At 42.6% G+C, this 19,350-nt stretch overlaps 1 protein-coding gene across 2 annotated transcripts in view; it reads right to left on the bottom strand.

Annotated features, from left to right (window-relative positions):
* LMF1 (lipase maturation factor 1) overlaps positions 1 to 19,350 on the bottom strand; it is a 294,472-nt gene that overhangs the window by 250,027 nt on the left and 25,095 nt on the right. The window contains exon 3 of one of the 2 annotated variants that reach the window (XM_090023611.1): positions 14,058 to 14,068. In XM_090023611.1, the coding sequence (XP_089879737.1) occupies positions 14,058 to 14,068 (11 nt within the window). Of the gene's footprint in view, positions 1 to 13,997; positions 14,069 to 19,350 lie in introns of both variants that reach the window. The other variant, XM_090023610.1, reaches the window with a different exon arrangement.

The following is a 19,350-nucleotide window of genomic DNA, read 5'->3' as shown; positions in this document are numbered from 1 at the left end:
TGTCCAATAAAAGACATAACCTCTTCCACGAGCTTTGATCCCTTCTCCACATTATGTTATTATATATATAGATATAGATCTATAGCTATAGAGATGCATCAGGGAGATCTCGATCTATCTATATTAGATCTCTCTTGCTCTGTTGATACAGATATTTCTCTTCCTTTATTGAGACAGATAGATATCTATATCAACAGAGATCTAATCTATATATATCTATCTCAATAAAGCTATATATCTATATTTATCTACATACAGACTACCTATATATATCTCTATATAGAGATATATATAAACATATATAACCTAATCTCTCTCTCTAGATATAGACATATACATATCTATCTATATAGCTCTACCTAGATATCTATCTAGGTATACAGAAATCTATATAGATCTCTATTAATATAGATATCACTCTATTGATATACATATCTCTCTCTTGCTTTATTGATATATATCTCTATCAATAGAAATCTATATAGATCTCTATTGATATAGATATTTTACATTTTCACTATTTTTTCACCTTTATCCTCTTGCATTTGCTCCTCTTTTGCTACACAAATGCTTGAGGGTTCTGGCACGCAACGTACACACAAATGCATCTCCTTGCCTGAAATCTCTGTCCATCTAGTCCAATATCTGGCCAACAAGTTTTCAGTGGGAGTGAGGCCTGTCTCTCTTGCACATCAGCTCCTGCTCTTTTGGCCTTTTCTGAACGAAGGGCACTAACTTGTTTTAATTCCAGCTGAGATTTCCGGCTGCTGCTCCATTGCTGAATTGGCCGTACTACAATATATCGGGCAGGCTGGAGATAAACAATGCAAACAATTTGCCTGCATCCCCTCTTGGAAAAAATGCTTTGACATGCATTATTCAAAATTTTAGCCAGATTCAAACTTTCAAGCAAGCAGCAACTTAGCCCTGTTCTAAGGGCTGGTCAATCACTCAGTAGCCTAAAGGAAAACTGAAGCTCCAGTGCTAAAATGCTGTTATTTTAGGTACTGCGCCTTGTCTTAATGAGAATGCTTTGTACTTCTGTAGTGGGTTTTAAGTGAGGATCTTGAAGTGCCTTTTGGGGCAAGTATTATTCCCATTTTATATTCCGTGTGAAACGTTACTTGAAGTTAAGGCCTAGATCACCCATCAGACAAGACTGCGGCGGGATTCACTCCTTTGCACTGGGAGGTGTGCAGAAACAGGATTCCTCATACGCATCGTCCACCCCACAGCCACCCGCCCCCTGGACAAGTCATGTGCACTGGGGAGCTGCCCGTCATCCAGGTCTCCCACTGGGAGAAGACAGAGACAACCTTTGTTCTCTTTACCAGGTTTCTTTGTAAATAGTACTACATCCATTCCTATTCATTCCCTCCCATGGTCTGTTGTGTTATCCGACTATGACACCTGCTTACAGACTTGCAAGGAGTGGATATGCCCTGCCTCCCCTTTCCCCGACATCTTCCTGTTTCATTTGGGGATTACAAGTGGGCTGGATAATTTTGGCACAAAAGGGGAAAAATAAGTTAAAAAGAACAATAGCAAAATACAAAGAGGTTACAATAAAGCACTGGCTGTTCTGATCCAAGGAATGAGTGCCAGCATATGACAGAAAAGATTTCAGTGCTGGAAACTGTATAACAGAATTTACTTTGAAATCCTGACACTTATCTCTCTTGACTAACATGAAATATGTACCTTGGCTTATACCCATTTCCTATTTATTAACTGGGAGGAACATGTTTTCACCCTGCGGTTTTATCCCGTTTAGGAAAGGAAAAGAACCTGAAGAGAAAGTTATTTAACTAAACTAAAATGACATGTGCGCACGTGTGTGTATGTGTGTAAATATAAATATATTTTATATATGTGTGTGTATATACATGTGTAAATATAAATAAAAATATATTTATGTGCGTGTCTAAATATAAATAAAATGTGTATATGTGTCTAAATATAAATATGTATTTTATATGTGTGTATATATATTATATATGTATGTGCATATGTGTGTATACACATATTTTATACACCCCCCCCCCACAATATATATATAATGTTTTAGAGAGAGATATGTTGTTATAGAGCGTGAGACAGATAAATATTATATATATATTATGTTTTATTTGAGAGATATATAGATATAGATATAGAGATATATAATATATGTTATTTTAGGTAGGGAGATAGATAAAAGAGATATAAAACAAAATGTAAGTGATATACACACACACACACACACACACACCATGTATACACATATATACACATCTCTCTCTCTCTCCCCCTCTATATATCCACACACACACACACACACACACACACACAAATTAAGCAAGCATGGGGGCTTCTACCAAGAAAGGCTCAGGAGCAGCACTCAGACAGGCAACAAGCACTTGAAAGCAAAGCTGTTGCACAAAAAGTTGTAGCACTTAGTGCGAGGATTTTAACTCAAGTCGGGCCCTTTCGAAAACCCAAGCTTAGAACAATGGTAATAATTGAGAGGGCTCTGGAGAGAGTAACCAAATCCCCATTGCTGGCTGTGTAAAGCTCCAATCCACACTGTACAAATAACAAAGACATTACAGAGACTGTCCTGTGTAGCAGCAAGCACACATAACACAATCAGTTAAATGACATGACGGACGACTCCCCATAGGTGCTGTTGCACCAGGACATAACACTCTGAATATTTTCCTGCAGGCTAGAAAACAGGCCATTTCCAATCACATACCTGATGCAGGGCTACATGCATTTATTCTGAGTTTCTTTAAGGGCTAACTCAAGAGGCCTGGGCTCCCAACCCATCCAGATGTCACTGGAGATAAAATAACTCGGGTTTAATGCAAACTAAATTTCTTGAAAGCCATCCCAGCTTTGCTCAAAATTCAATCATGGGTTAGCCACTAGTTTGCAAAATAGGGGCAGAATTTCAGGTTCAAAATAAGTCTCCCAGACCTATTTTGGACCTTGTTTGGAAATTCAGGATCGCTCCCCTCACCCCGACCCTGTAGCTCAGGGAGAAGGCAAGGGGACTGCGTGTACAGTTGGAAAATTATCCACTTGTCCCCCCTTGAACAAAAAATAGTTGAAATGTGCAGGGAGCAAAAAAATTCCCTAAAACACACCCAAAGGGGAAGAAAAAAACCCCCCGAACCCTGATGAAAATATTTTATTTGGTTACATTTTTTTTTTTACCCTAATTTTTTCCATAAAATTGCGATGAACTAGGAAATGGATTTTTTTTTTTGCATTTAGAAAATATCAAAACAAGGTGTCGTTAAAAGTTGGGAAACTTTTTTTCTGTCTGCATTTTTCCTAGCTTAAGAGCCCAAAAAGCCATCGCAACCAACTGTCTCCCACACACAGGTTTGGTTTTTAAGAAAGCAAGAAAACTTCTCATCAGAAAGACTTCCCAATGAGCTGCAATCCCTGCAGTTGCTCACTTCAGCATCGATTGCAGCCGCGGCGATGAGGAGTGACAGCCTCCTCTTTGTAAGGACAGATCAAGGCATCTTGCACTGAGAAAGATGGAATGAAAAATAGAGGTTGCACTGGATTCACGAACATTGGTGATCTACTGGTCTTTACATGCATAAATGAATGGGGGAAACTGCAAAGTTTTTGACACACAGATTTGTAAATGGGAAATTATTCGCCTTAAAAAGTCCTCCCACGATGCCAGCATCCCTTTACCCCTCAACAACTGAGTCTAATGGAACTGACAAGCTATTAAACTCATTCCCTTTTTGCCATTTGTAGGCTCTTTTAATACCAGTTTCCTCCTTTTTTGCACAGCAAGAAAATATGGCAGAATAAGAGTTCACAAGGCACTTCATGCCTAGAGCTGTCTCCTCTCAACATAGTCCAAGCTCTCTTCTTCAGGCTGATACTGGCCTGGACAGACAACCGTAATGCCGAAGCTGGACATACAGAATCAGGAATGTGAAACATAACCCCTTCTTTTGCTTCTTAAGATCCTCAAGCCCCCATAACTAAATGCAAAAAGAAAGCTGGGGGGAGCAACAAAAAGGCTTTAAAGGGCCCCAAATAGTGAAGTAAATGCCCAATTCCTACTGAGCTTCAAATTCTGTTGCACCTAATTTTCAACCACCCCTTTGAAAAAATAAACTATAAAGATGTCAACCCCATTATTATGACTCTAGAACAGAGGGTCTGGACCTGCACTTGGTAGGGAGTCTTCACCTCTGTGCAGGGGGGTTGCAAAGAAGATGGAGCTGGACTGAGAGGAAAGGCTGCAGGAACAAGGCTGATTTATTCTGCAGAAGAGAAGACTGAGGGGGATTGAATAGCAGCCTTCACCTCCCTGCAGGGGGGCTGCAAAGAGGATGGAGCTGGGCTGGTCTCAGCGGGGGCAGATGGCAGGACAAGGAGCAATGGGCTCACGCTGCAGCAAGGGAGGTTTAGGTTGGATATTAGGAAAACCTCTCCCTAGGAGTGTAGTAAAACATCGGAACAGGTTACCCAGAGAGGTGGTGGAGTCTCCATCCTTGGAGGTGTTTAAGACCCAGGAGGACAAAGCCCTGGCTGGGATGATGTAGTTGGGGCTCGTCCTGCTTTGAGCAGGGGGTTGGACTAGATGCGACCTCCTGAGGTCTCTTTCAACCCTTGTTGTCTGTGATTCTTTCTGAAATCAAGGTGCCCCTCACTGGACTCAAGACACCCCTCCAGAGCTCGTGTGGAGTAAGTGACATCCCATTTCGACAACTTATTTATAATATACACACACACACACACACACATGCATACACACATGCATGCATACATATATGTACACACACACACACGCTTACCTCCTTGTAGGGGGGACGGGCTGTGGAGGTGGGGGATCATCCCGGCAGGGGCAAGCTTGAGCCTTCAGCTAATCTACCAGCACTCAGAGGAGGATGGGGGAGCAGTCCTAACCCCCGCCACGCAGGACAGCATTCGCATGTTTACATTAAGAGGACCGCTACGTGTGATGGCTGGGCTCTAATCATTCTCTATAAATTATTGCAGTAAGAACTTTTATGTGGTGTTATATCAGGTCAGAAAAGGGGCATTTGAATGGTTAACCAGCCACGGATAAATCAGATGCACGTTAGAACTGACAGCGTGATTAATGGAAGAATAAAAACGCCAGCAGTTCTTTGGACGTCATTCAGGTTTTTTATTCTTCGGAGGTTATTCTGCACGTCAAGTTTTATTTAACTGTAAAGAAAACAATAATAAAAATAAAATACAATAAAATAAAAATAAAGCTCGTTTGGCCGTGCCAAAGTTGAACTTTTGGATTGAAGCACGGCTTCAGGACAGCCCTGCCCACCTCTCATTTTCCTTCCTCCTTCCATCCAAAAAGTCTGGCGGTATCACAATGAATTTAAATAGCCCCGTGCTGAGAAGTGTCAGTCTGCTGCAGCCAACGTTGTCACTGATCTAATTCATTGTTTTCACTGGATTCTCCCCAACTCATCTCTCTCACTAAACTTAAGAGAAATGCTTATCGTTCTCTATAAATTATTGCAGTATTTCCACGTAAACGATAGTTGCGTGTTTGCCTTTTGTATTGCAAGCCTGTCGTCTTCAATACAGCGGATCTTTTTATTAGACAGTACAACTGGAGAGAGGGAATGTGCCTGTTTCGACTTTGTAAGCTAGGTGTTGCCAGCTCTTGGCAGGTGTTGCGATAGGGAAATGCTGCAAGTATTAAAAAAAAAGAGGGTCTCAGCAGCATAAAGCAGGCCAGCATTCATCAGTAAGGGGCACAGGTTTGAGGCTGTTACCACAAAGTGATGAAACTACAGCTAGACAACCCAAACCAGGCTGCACCACAACTGCTGGGGGAAGAGAGGAAAACACTGCAGATCCATATAAGCTTTGGCACACTTTAAATCCCTTCTCTGAAAACTATCGTTTCAGAAAAACTGATTTCTCCCCCCCAATTAACAGCAACCGTTTCAGAGGGGCAGGAGCGCGCGGAAAACAGGAACGGGATAATGGAGATCCTGGTTTTGACTCTTGCTGGTCTTCACAGATGTGCAGCCAGTGGAACAAACCGCATCGATTTATTCTGGGAAACCAAAGGAGACGGGATTAGCTGCTGCTTTGTGGATTAACATCCATCACCTTCAAGAATCAAACCAAGTAATTCTGGGCATTCTCAGAAAATACTCTTCCCTACGGATCTGGCCTCAGTGCTAGGGAAGAAATGATCAGCACTTTCACGCACAACTTATATCCAGGCAGCCAACACCAGGAGAGCAGACTGCACCAATCCTGAAACATCTTTGGGCATACAACCCAAAGGCTGGGGTCCCTTCCTAGCTCACAAGTGAAGGGAGGGCAGAATCCCCCCCAGTCAGGACATGTTTGAACACCGCAGGACACGGCTGACACTGGGCCAGGCTCCAACTGCAGGAATGATATCCTCCCTCTCTAAGTGGATATAGCATTCGTCATTTCCTGTCCTACACAAACCCAGCGCATGGTCCACCTGCATCACAAAACAACTGCTGAACTTCTCCCAGAAAGGTGGTTGTATTTGATGAGTGGGCAGTATGGTCATTGATCCTGAGTTTAGAAAGAGCTCTACGGCCCTTTGGCAAGGAAGATATCAGTTGTGAAGATGCCAAAGGTTTTGGGGCACTTCATTAATGCGTTGCATGCCTTTGGACCATGGACAAACAGATACCCTAGCGAGGACATAACCCTCCATGCAGAAGTCATCCAAGAGTCCCAAAGAGGTGCATTAACATGCAGCCTCCGACCCCCTGTGAAGCAGGTGGGATGTGTGGGAGCGACACCTGCACTCGAGCTCAACCATCTCCATCGCAGAGCAATTACTGAACAGAGAACAACAGGCTCGCTCACTTATATGACATTTGAGAAAGTTATTTAACTTCTCTACCTCAGTGTATCACTCAAACATGCAACTAAAACTCTCTCACTAGAGACTCGGGCTTAGTCATGCTGATGATATTTTAAAGCACGTTGAAGATTACCAGGCTATACCCTTTATTATTTCCATAGTTTGCAAGTCTATAACTCTTTTTCTCCATCGATTTTCCCACTGGTTGGTAATGAGGTAGAAAGGTCTTCTGATACCTAACCCTCCTTAGACTGCCCATTCTTTGGAAGAGGCATGACATCTCCCTATAGCTGCGCGTGGGTCTTGGGGTACTGTGGGGGCCACGTGAATAATACTGTTGTTTTCAGTTAATTCCCCACTCGAATCATACAAGTGCCCAGAAAGGAACACCGTGATGGAGCTAGGGGTAGTGAGACCCTCGAGAACAGAGGCCAAAGAGAGCTGCTACCTGAACTGTGGAGTTGGAAGAAGCACTAGCTGCATGACCCCAACTTTGTCCCTGGAAGTCTGAGAGAAAACCATTTGCTGTGGGGTGCACGTGTGCACGCGTGTGTGCATTAAAGCCTGGAGGGCAGAGAAAGACAGCTTCTTAGAGAGAGAATCTGCTTAGTGAAAGATTTTCCTGGATTCTGCAGGACCAGCTTTCCTCCTTCCCCTGTTTACAGTCCTATACCAAGAAAAAATAAAAAAGCATTGCTGGCTACTGCAGATCAACATCCAGTCGACACGGCAAACCGCTGAAAGAACACGACTTACAAGGACCACCAAAAAAAAAAAAATCTCTGTTTCCCAAAGTTATGCGCTCATTCCAGCAGTAGTGTTTGTATCAACCCTTGCTAAGACGGATTTCAGCCCGTCAAGTCATTTGCATAATTGCTGCAATCAAAGGCACTACTTTAGAGTAATAACTTTAATGGCAGAATTTTTTTTCCCCCAAGTATTCTTTTTAACAAATGCCTAACAAATGGGTGCAGCCAGCTCACTTAGCAAGAAGAGAGAGGGATGATACTATGCTGCATCTCACAGGATGCGAACAGGTGTTACAAGGGATAGTGGCTTTTCTTGCTATTTGTTCAACTCAAGAGAGGACCACATGGTTAACATTCAATATTGGGCCTTGAACAGAAATCTTTTCTCATAAAATCATAGCAAATGAGGGTTGGAAGGGACCCCGGGAGGTCATCTAGTCCAAACCCCTGCTCAAAGCAGGACCACCCCTGCTAGATGGACATTTAGGGTTGGATGGCAACTCAGGAAGAGGTCCCTTCCTATCATTTAAACAACCATCACAATAAGAGACCAGCAGTACATGACCAGCCTACACAACGCCATCTCCAGTGAGTGTCAGTGGGGAACACCGCAGGGTCGTCAACACAACACTCGAGGCTCTCAAACAAGCCAAAAAGGCAACTGGCCCCTTATTGCAGGTATAATTAAATTAAAACAAAATGCCTTCATGAACGTGGTTGGGGAGAGAATCAGACCAGCTATAAATTAAACCAGAGATATGAATACCAGGCAAGCTGCAGTGTTAGGGTTAACTTGGGTCTGGAAACAGTTTAGTGAAACCCTGGCGTGGCTAGCGGCCAGCTCTGAGTTTAGTTGCTTTGGGCTAATCGCTTCCTTCAGGCAGGCTACTCCAGCGCACTAATAGGTTTTAATAAAAACTTCCAATTGGGCCAGTAAACCCCTCATTAAGCTGTTTTTAAAGCATGAATTTAAGAGCGACGAGGGTAAAAGGTCACGAAGAGTATTTAATTCACAACGGCTGGCGAGAGGTGCTGTTGTGATTGAAAACACCAGAGTTCAAGTGTCCAGGGCCACATAAACATCCGACTCTGTCACTAGACCTGGTTAAATGACAGCTTGAAAAATAGATTTAATAAGGCAGAGGGAAAAGTTTCCCACTTGTACACGAGAAATGGGAGTGCCAGCTCGCAAAGTGCGCTGGGAAAGATGCGCGATTAGCATCCTGGCCCCGCCTCCCAAAAATATCCAATAAGTAAATACAATCCATCACCGTACGGGTGTTCTCATGCAGTGACTGCTCCAAGAGACTCACAAAATAGTCTTACATAGAAAGGTGCGGAACACCTTTCTAGGAGAAACCCCTGCCCAAAAAACCCTCTTTGCTCTACTGCGATAGGTCTTCTCCTCTGGTGCTTCAGGCCACCAACCTCAGACCACGTTCTGGATCACTCTAGGCTACTGATGGAGAAAGAGCTAGAACTGCTTTGGAGCAGTTTTTTTACTGCTCCAAGGACTGAACTGTTCCTGGGTGCATCAGCTCACTCCAATTAAAACAATCTGTTTTGGATGCTGTGATTTAAGGCATGAGTGGCAGAGTTGAGTCCCAACTGGAAGATCCACTCATTGTTACCAATATCTGGATCCTGATATGTCTTTTTCAGCTTATATCTACCTCCAGCGTGCCGCAGTATACTCACAAACTAGGCTTTGTAACACTGATATGGATTTTCCTTAGTGCATGTGGATTTTCAACCTCGTCTCATTTTTCTTCTATGCTCAGAACATGGCCAAATTTTCACTGCTCTCTTGATTTAAGCAGGTACCATCCCTTGCATCCTGAATTACCCTACCCTATGGTCTCAACCCTGTATAGTAAAAGCCAAAGCCTTAGAAGTGCACTCTAACATTTCATTATATGTCAATGCAAATCTAAAATCCAAGATCCCCAAAGACCTTTTAAAAGAAAATGCTCCTCTCAGAACAATTTACGTTAAAAGTTAAGAGCAAATGCGGATTTTAGAAGTAATGGAGAATTATGTGCATTTGGCACTCAACTTTTTATTCTTTCTTTAATCAAATGCACCCTCACCTGAAACTTAACTGTGGAATCAAAACTTTGCTAAGATAAAGCATCACATTTGGGGCCGGCATTAATGCAGAATTAGTGATTTTTTTTTGTTCTGGGTTCACAAGTAATGTGTGAAAAAAAAAGCAAGTTGAAGATTAAATCCAGCAAAGTTCTGAATCTTGCCTTTCCCCTCAAGAGCTAAGAGAAAGGGTCCCTGAGCCATTAAATCCTTTAAAATACAAATCCAATTGGCTGCTGCTGCTTCTTTTTTTTTTTTTTTTTTTTTAAATCGGCACAGTTGGCTTGCAGGGAGTGTAGAAGCAACGTTCCTAATTCTCCCCATGGAAACATCTGTTTTGGGCTGAAACAAAAACCCATTGCGCATCAAGAGTCAACTTAGATCTGCTGTTCCCCTAGTCCTTCCGTTTATGGCTCTGTTGATAACTGAAAGGTAAATAGATGTGTTTTTGCCCTTTGACAGCTCTGCGTGCTTCTCGCTGGGAAGCAAAAAAGCAACTCCAAGCAGTAATCAATCACCCCAAAAGATGACTGGATGGGATCTAAATCCACCCAAACGAATGACATCATTACCTGCCCCATGTCTGCATCTGCTGTACTCGACAGTGAAAGAGAGACAGATGTCCACTGCAACCATTCCCCCGACCTGTTTGCAACTGCTCTCGTGTTTCTCTCTCGGCGGACACCTCATTCTACCACCAATTCTTCCTCTGCTGTAAGCAACATCAAGCCATGGGTTAGGCTATCAAATTACCGTTTGTTTTTCTAGGTGACTAATTAGCAGGCTAACCTGGGAAGACAGCAGGAGGAGGAGGAAAAAAGACACACTAAAGAGCAGGTCAGTCAATGCTTGGAGCAGAAACAAGGGGAAAACACCCCCAAAAACTGTTAATCAGATCTCAAATGAAAAAGAACTTGTCACAGTAGGTGGCCATGGGATTGGGAGGTGTTACCCTTCAAGAGCAAATGATAAAGAACTTGTTGCAGTAGCTGGCCATGGGATTAGGAGCCGTCACCCTCCGAGAGAGTCTGTTTTGACCCCAAACTGGTCACTTCCAATACAACTGTGACATCATAGGGCCATTCGGTTGGCTCTGAACTCCATGTGGTGACCTCAGCCTCAGTCCAAATGAGCGGGAGAGTGGTCCTGGCAAGCAAACAAGCAAGCCAACAAGTGCCCTAAGCCTGGCATCCCACCACCCCGGTACAGCTGTAGATCGCTCGTCTCCTGGGGACAGGAGAGCTTGTCTCTACAGCTCTACTGAGGTGGCAGGTTTATGGGTTTTGTTGGTTTGCTTGTTTGCTTGCCAGAACCCCTCTCCTGCTCCTTTTGACCGAGGAAAGGATGAAGTCCTGTCTGAAGGGGGTTCAGATGACTCACAGTGACAGGTGCAAGTCATTAACCTTCACCAAGGCGATAAACAAAATAGAGGTCCCTCTCCAAGGAGAGGGAATTATGGGCTAGAACAGAGAAGGTCATAGAAAGAAACCGGAGGGACTGCCAGACTCCAGGAGGAAGTTTGGGCTGAGGTTTAAGATGTCAAGAAAACTCAGCTCTCCAGGAACGGGGTTTGGATGCTAACTCAACAGGTGCGTTCCACCGGGGACAGGAAAACCGTTTTGTCCGTCCACAAAGCGTGAAGGGACTCACTGTACAAATTAAACTACACAGAAAGGCAGGCCTACGGGGTTAGAGGCACGTTAACCAAGGGAATTGAACATCGCCTGCAGCATGTACCCTTCTGTCGGGGGAATAACAGACCCCCACGTCTACAGCTGTCGAGCTGGCCCCCTTTTGACCTTGCAAGTTCGCTCAAACCCGTCATCTTAAATCTGGAGTCAAATTTATTTCTGAACAAGCGCAACAACAAAGCCAGGGGTTTATTAACAACTCTGCTGATTTCAGAACAGGTCTAATTTCCCAGGGTGCAAAGGCTCTCGGGTTTGCACCGTAACCTTTCCCCTTTTTAAAGATAGGCAGTCCAACGCGAGCCTGCGTGCTCCATGCCGTGCAAGCTGTGAAGCAGACGTGGAACAGGTCGTTGCCTGAAGTGAGGAGTGTTTTTAATAACTGTTACCTGACAGCAATAAGAGCAAAGAGCAAAATCTGTGGCAATACCAGTTGATCCCATTTGGCCTGACAGCTTGTTGTTATTTCCAGACTCTCGCATTCTTTAAAATTCATAGGGACAGCCTGCAGTTTTAATAGAGGCTACCCAAATCCACCCTAAGATGTAGTAGAAAAAAAGCACACTTCCTGCAGGGGAACAGGAAACAGTCAGCACTTCCAAAGATCACTCCGGGAATTTTTTAGCTCATGCTTTGAAGTAGATGCTACCAAAGAGCAAAAGCTTCCAAAGCTCAGCAATATTTAATATATTTCTCGCAGCAACAGAAATGGATGACAGTGTTGTTGTTTCAGCCATATTATAACAAAAATATTGTGGTTTTCCTGTATTCTGACCAAAGCAGCTTCAGATTTACATCTCATTCATCTTATTCAGAAATAGCATTTCATCTCAAGACAAGGAAGAGAGAGATCCTGCTGCGTACAAAGGACAGGATTAACCCTCACAGGGCATTTAGAGATAAGGCAGAGAAAGTCTAGAAAAATCCCGGGAAAAGCTGATTTTCTCAATAACCAGTTTTGGAGCTGGAAAAAAAATACAGACAAATGCCACCAGTGAAAGAGTGGATCATTCTCAATAACCTTATAAGAGGAATTATTTGGTTTAAAAATATCCCACTGGATAAAATCAAGCTAAGTGTCACCACCAAAAGCATTTCTAAGTCTGCATTGGCCACTTAAAAACACAAACTTAAACCCTTGCAGCAAGCAGACAGACACTGAAAATAATGGGTCTTTCTACGTCCTTCCCCTTCCGTAAGATGAAGCAGCATACCCAACAGCTCTGCCTGCCTGAAAACGGGTCATGGCTAACTATTCTGCTTTCTTTCCTCTCAAAAAATATTCTGCAAGTAAGGTGAAAAACTGGCTCCATTGAAAGGTGGAAAAGTAAAAAGAAAAGTGGAAAAATTAAAAAAAAATAAAAATAAAAAGGAGGTGGAAAAATAAAAGCAAAGATCTCTCCCTATCGGTTTCTAGAGTTAGTTGATAATAGATTGGCCTTTGCATTATATGAGATAGGTCTGACAGTCTGCTTGTGGTGTGGTGCCTTTGTGGAGGGGTTTGGCAGGTCTCCAACAACTAAAATGTCTCCACTCATTCACGGAACCAGGTGAGCTCAGCTACAGGACGCACTTCTCCACCCGTGCATCATGCTGCCCATCCAGCACAGCTCCCCCACACCCTTTCTAGGGGATGACTACATAGTGTAGGTGAGCACCCCTAGCGCTGCAACAGAGACATATTTCAAAACATTGCAAATATGTTCATTAATCCCCCTTCACCTATATGCATTTCACACCATGGGTAAAACAGCAGAGGCGAAACAGCTCCTCTAACCCCCACAAGTCACTGCCTTGGCATTAGAAACCTTCCCCTTCCCTACCCCATGTTCATCCCTCTCCATCAGGCTTCTGCTTCCAGCCCCAGATGTGCTGATTTCTTTAACTATTTGGTCACTGACAAAAAAAAAAAAAATCAAGTTAATACCAATGATGTTCGTGTGACCTCACCCTGGGCGCATCTACATGTTTATTAATGTGCCATAGTTATTGCAAATTAAGTTTGGATAAGTTAATACCAATGATGTTCATGTGACCTCACCCTTGGCATGCCTACATGTTCATTAATGCGCCATAGTTACTGCACATTAAGTTTAGGTAAGTTAATACCAATGATGTTCATGTGACCTCACCCTGAGCGCGTCTACATGTTTATTAATGCGTCATAGTTATTGCATGCTAAGTGTAGTACTTGGATCGCCAAGAATTAAATCAATGCATATTAAATACGGCGCAGTAGCACCAGCACACAGCTTTTTAGTGACACTGCGCCGCAGCCTAACAACACTGCACAGTAGCGTATTAGCACGGGTTTTGCCCAGCACGCTTCTGCACGGTGTTATTAGGCTACTGCACAGTAAGCGTCTTGTGTAGATGCACCGCCTCCTCCCCCACCCCCCCGAGGAGGGAAAGGATCTCACACAAATTTCAACTCAGACATTGAAGTAATTTCATCTTCTTTAAGGTACATACAAAAAACACAGATAACCGGTTAAGGTCAATAGGAGAGAGACACGCACACAAAACACATGGAAAAGCTGACAAGAACACTACATTCCTTAGCCAGAAAGAGTGATCTAGAATAATTTAAAAGCTACCTACCCACTGAATGCACAGAAAAATAGCGACTGAAGATATTGTTTCCCATTTACATTCACTTACCGAAGGAATACCTGCAAAATGACAAGAAAAAAAAAGAATTAAAATCCAGCCTGAATATTCTTATGCACCTTTGCTTCGAATTATTATTATTTCAAATTTCACAGGGATTTTGATTTTCAGGCTGTTTGACAAGTGGTCATAAACGTTGCCTGTTGTACGTAAATATTTAATATATAGAATAACAAATGTCTGAGCGGTGAATTCCTGCTCAAAGTGGCACAGTGCCTCGAAACACAGCAGAAGTGTATCAATATTACATGCGAGCCTAAGGAAGTTCTTATTCATTTTGATTTAAAATAAGAAGCCCAGGTTTCCAGTGCCCCGAAATAATCAATTTTACAACAAACACAATTAAATTAGACATCAGTAGCATTGAATCTGGACTAGACCAGTTAGCCCGCTATTTATCCCCATCTAGGGAGCAGACTTTCCGCCTTCTCCAGATACTGTTAAAGACGTCTCTTTTGGGAGGGTATCCAAAAGTCACTTAATTTGGGCTGTTTTGAATGGGGACAGCAAGGCATGGGACAGTTTCAAAGACTTCACAGAGAATGTCTCATCTGTATAACTTCTTTTGCAGAAGGAAAGCATAGTTTCGGGGAGATAAAAAGCAAAAAGTCCATTTCTTACAGTTGGATTTGTTCTACCCCTCACCGCCCCCACCCCCAAACCAACTATCACAGGGCATCCAGTGCAAAGCCTATGCTATTAATTGAACTAGCGTACCAGAATATCCTTAAGGTTCAATGCCCCGCAAGGAGAAAATGGACCACACTATCCTACAGCTTTCATCTGAATCTTGTTGCCACTCTCCTCACATTACTATAATCATTTCACCTCTTCTTACAGCCATTTTTCATGCAGGTTTGCTTTTAAATCTGGAAGGAAATTTTAGCCCCAAGGACATGATTTCACCCAAGATCATCAAATCCAATTGGAAAGAAAACCAGAGGCTATTTTAAAACTATTTTGTCAACAACTGGAATTTGGAAGCCTTCTCCTTACTTCAAGTTCCCCGGGTCCATCTGTATTCCTGGGGATTTGAATTTCCATTAAAAAAAAGTCTATTTTAATACTTTCAAATTAAGGGCAGAATTTTTTGAACACTTTGGTCATCTATATGAACCCCCCTGCAGCATGCTAGGAGGCAGTAAAGTTACTCAGCGTAGCAAGTAGCTTTGTGATCCCAATGCTAAGCATATGGATGTAAATAAATTTAATTAATGAATTAACTAACTCACTTGATTTATATGCTGCCCTTCCCAAGAGGCTAAGGGCAGCTTCCCATAGGAGAACAGAGTAAGTTATAAAACAGGAAAATGCTTATAGAACAAGAGAAAATATACAACAAACCTCCCTAAATAATATCTCAGCCTAGCTTTGCTTGCTAAATGCCTACCCAACTAGGACAGTCTGACATCCACAAACAGTCCTTTTGAGCAAAATGGGACTAACAAGTTGGATGGACATTAACCACTTCGAATATTCAAGTTCAGTCTACATTTTTTTGTTCCTCGATGAGACGATCAGTTCAAATTAGAATAGTAACAAAAAATAAATTAAAATAAAAGAAGCTGCTAGCTGCTCTACTGCAAAACAGCGTGCAATGGTGCACTAGTTTACACACACACCTATTTTCCACAAATCATTTAAAAAAAAAAAAAATCAGCCTAAATATTCATTGCCAACAATAATTTCAAACAGGGCTACCGCTGTCCAGAAAGCAATTTTTAAAAGGCTTGATACACTTCGACTTTCTTAATAAAAGCGGCTCTTTGTAAAGGTATCTATTATTAATGGCAACCCCACTTCACTATTCTCTACCACAGTTAAATATAAATGTGTATGAATTATTCTTATTTCTTGGCAGAAGTAAAGAACCCCCTGAGGCCCATTAAAAAAAACAAAAACCCTCACTCACATACATGCACACAATGAGGAATTAATAAAATATTGTATTTTTCTCAACCACATTAAGTTTTCTGACGTGTGTCTGTTGCTGATTACATCAATCTAGGCTCCATAACTTGTCATGTGATGACAGGCAAAGACTTGTGAATTTATTTCTCCGAAGAAGCTCACGATACAAATGCCAAGGAAACCAAACCAAATGGTTTGCTGGGAGTCTATAAAAGCAGCAGGGTTTCTTGGGAAGATTTTTAAAGGTACAAATAGTCGGTAGGTGCCTACAACTCCATTGACTGAGAGTACCAGTTTGGAGCTGAGCTGTCATATATGCTTCAGAAAAATCTTCCTCCTTGCCTGCATGCAGCAAACATCAATTTAAATGCTGCGTCTCCCCACAACCTCCCGGCTGTAGCACACAGAAATGTAACCAGAACAGGCAACAGCATGGATTTGACTTGGAGACTGGGATTTTGCAAAGGAAATAATTGTTGATCTGCCAAGTGTCAGACCAGGGGACTCGACAATTCTGGGCTACCGTATTTCCTCCCATGCAACACATGGCGGAATATAATATGCACCTTGTTTTTTTGAAAGGCAGAATGAAGGAATAAATAAAAAGGATTCCCCCCCCCAGAGTTATGGCTACAAAGAGCAGCAACAGAGCCCAATCTTCAGATGTTTCACGCTCCCTTTCGTGCTTAATGAAAGCTGAAACCCTAGCTGCTGTGCTAAAGACTCACCTGTATGGGTGGATCTATGATACATAAGAGACCTAAAGATTCTCCAAGGCTGTGAAATAGGAAAAGAGAAACCACAAGCAGCTAGCCTGTCCAAAAAAAAAGCTTACCTTGATTGATGGAATATCAGGATCATTATACAGGAGAGACAACTGTTAACAGCTCATTGTTCATCACTCCAGAGGTGTTAAGTCAACTGACTCAGCTGCCTGAATAGTAAAGCAACAGCTGCTGCACCATAGAGCAGGAATCACAGCAGGGTGCTGCTATCCCAGTCAGAAAATCAGCCTCCTTGCTTAATAGACTTGTGTGGGGGCTGATTTTGGTGGGGGGGAAAGATGCATGTAATATACCAGAAAATACCATAGTTTTGGTTCGTGGCATGTGATTACATAAACCACTAACATCCTTTCTGTTGCCAGACTGGATGAGCTATCAAACCAGCCAACAGTGAGGCTCATTTCTGAATGTGGGCTTGTACATCGTGACCTCTACACCTAAACAGACGATCGTTATTGTCACTAATCAAATATTCGAGGAAAATAAAAATATGCATGCCGTAGCAAAGTCCAAGTGCTGAAATATTAATGGCAAGCAAAAGCAAAAAGCAGCAAATGTTTCCAATTAAAATTTGTTTCAAAAGTAAAACACAAATCTCATGAAAATGAATGTGCCATTTCACCCTTCATCCCCATGAAGCTGTCAGAGGCCAGTGAACTGCCGTGTCCTTTACTTCCAAGACAGGCACCTTGGCCTTGCCATTATCAGATCTAGGATGTCGTACAAAAATCAGACTGACCTTTCAAAGCAATGAATGCTCAGTGAAGGAGCAACCTCTATGGGGAACAAAGACTATTCAGGCTAAAATTTGGAAGTTAAAAGCTTTGCATGGAGACGGCCCATTCTAACTTGTAACAAACCAGTCAAGTGAAGGTTTACCATGTTGATCTGGTCAACTGAAACCCTTATCTTGACTGGCCAAAACATGAATTAAAAGGCATGTTTCTTTTTCTCCCTATGCTGTGAACTGTTACTGCTAACACTGCATCCATACCGTTCCCGCTGCCATCAGCTGGCAGATGATCATTTTACAACGCTCTTGATACCCCAACCTCTGGTTGAAACTTTTCTTCTGCTCTGCGATTAAAAACTATTTCTTTTGCAACCAGGGCTTATGGTAGAGGTGATCTCTTTTATTAGGCCAACAAGATATTTGCAAAAAAGAATTTCTTTAATTGCAAAATTTATTTGGCAACTGTGCATGCAATCACTAACTGGCTGCTGATGGGATTTTCGGTGGTTTATTAATTTGTTTCAAATACTACGTTCTTAATAGGCAAGCATCAGTAATATAAATTAGGCAAAGGGACATATACACATGAACACATTCTTCAATCACCTACTTGCCCGTTGTCAAGATAAATTATCTGGGACAGGAGCATCTCTTCCAATAGATTTATAAAACGCCTTGTGCAACGTTAAACCAAATGGACATCAATAAGTAGCACTAAACTTCACATCTCTTGCTACCCAATAGATGTATCTGTATTTACGTGAAAAATCCCTCTTTGAAAGTAAAGGTCCAGATATTCATTGCAATGGGGATTTCAGCCTATCTTCTCTTCCCAAGCTGCATCAGCCCTCTCGGCCAGGGCCAGTTGGAGTGTGTGCCTTAGCCTCAAATTTCCCTCCAGATGAGAGGGTTTCCAAATGAGATACTTCAATTACTTTTCTAACTTAGAGAGATGCTACATGTCCTTTGAGGAAAAAGGACAACAATTCCTCTTATTGCAGAGCGCTAGAAACTTCCTTTGCCTAAAAAAATTTTACAACAATCTTTGGATGTCATCTTCCATCCCTCTTCCGAATGTTCTGTTTCTCCCTAGGATGGGCCAGATGCGTGGGCCGTGTTAGGCAAAGAAAGGGTATTTCAGCATTTTCCTCTTCTTCACTGCGTGGAAGATCTCTGACCCTTTAAAATGGCTTCAGGATGGAAATACGGTAAATGAAATCGAAGTATATTACCCTCTGATTACCCCCCAGCTCTGCCCCAAGCGCAAAGATATGGAGACACGTTCACCTAAGCTGGCACAAAGACTGCGTAGCAAATCCACTCAACTTCATGTGCTGATGATCACCTGCCTACCTAACTGTTATCAATGCAGAAGACGTAGCCACTCCATCCGTGGACTGTTCATGCTGCTATGAATGGGAGCACGATGTTTAACCACTGGAGGACTGTTGCTTGAACTGGTTGTGGGAACAAATTCAAGGATGGGTGCAAATCCTAGGTCTACTTACCTGAATACAATACTTGGCTGAGCTGCCAGCCACTGGAAAGGAATATACCACTGGAAGATCCCCCAAGAGGTAAAGCAATTCTGGCTCTGCTAGCCGCCTTAGCAAACAGGTCAACATACCCATCGTAATGGACCAAGAGGCCGAAACCTAATGAACAGGATAAGCTTCCTATTCGCTCATTGAATTCACCTGCCACATCTTGTCAAATTTAGATTGCAAACTCCACGGTACATGATACAATGCATAGCACAACAGGGCCCCAATCCCTCCACAAGGCCTCTGGGAACTGAGAGGAAACAAGAACGCCATGAGAAGCAAGCACCGTGCCGGAAAGTCACCAAAGCGGA

Source organism: Crocodylus siamensis, chromosome 12 (assembly GCF_052110815.1).
Source record: "Crocodylus siamensis isolate JL-2025a chromosome 12, ASM5211081v1, whole genome shotgun sequence".
In the NCBI taxonomy this organism is placed as follows: domain Eukaryota; kingdom Metazoa; phylum Chordata; order Crocodylia; family Crocodylidae; genus Crocodylus; species Crocodylus siamensis.
This window is presented reverse-complemented; position numbering and strand designations above follow the sequence as displayed.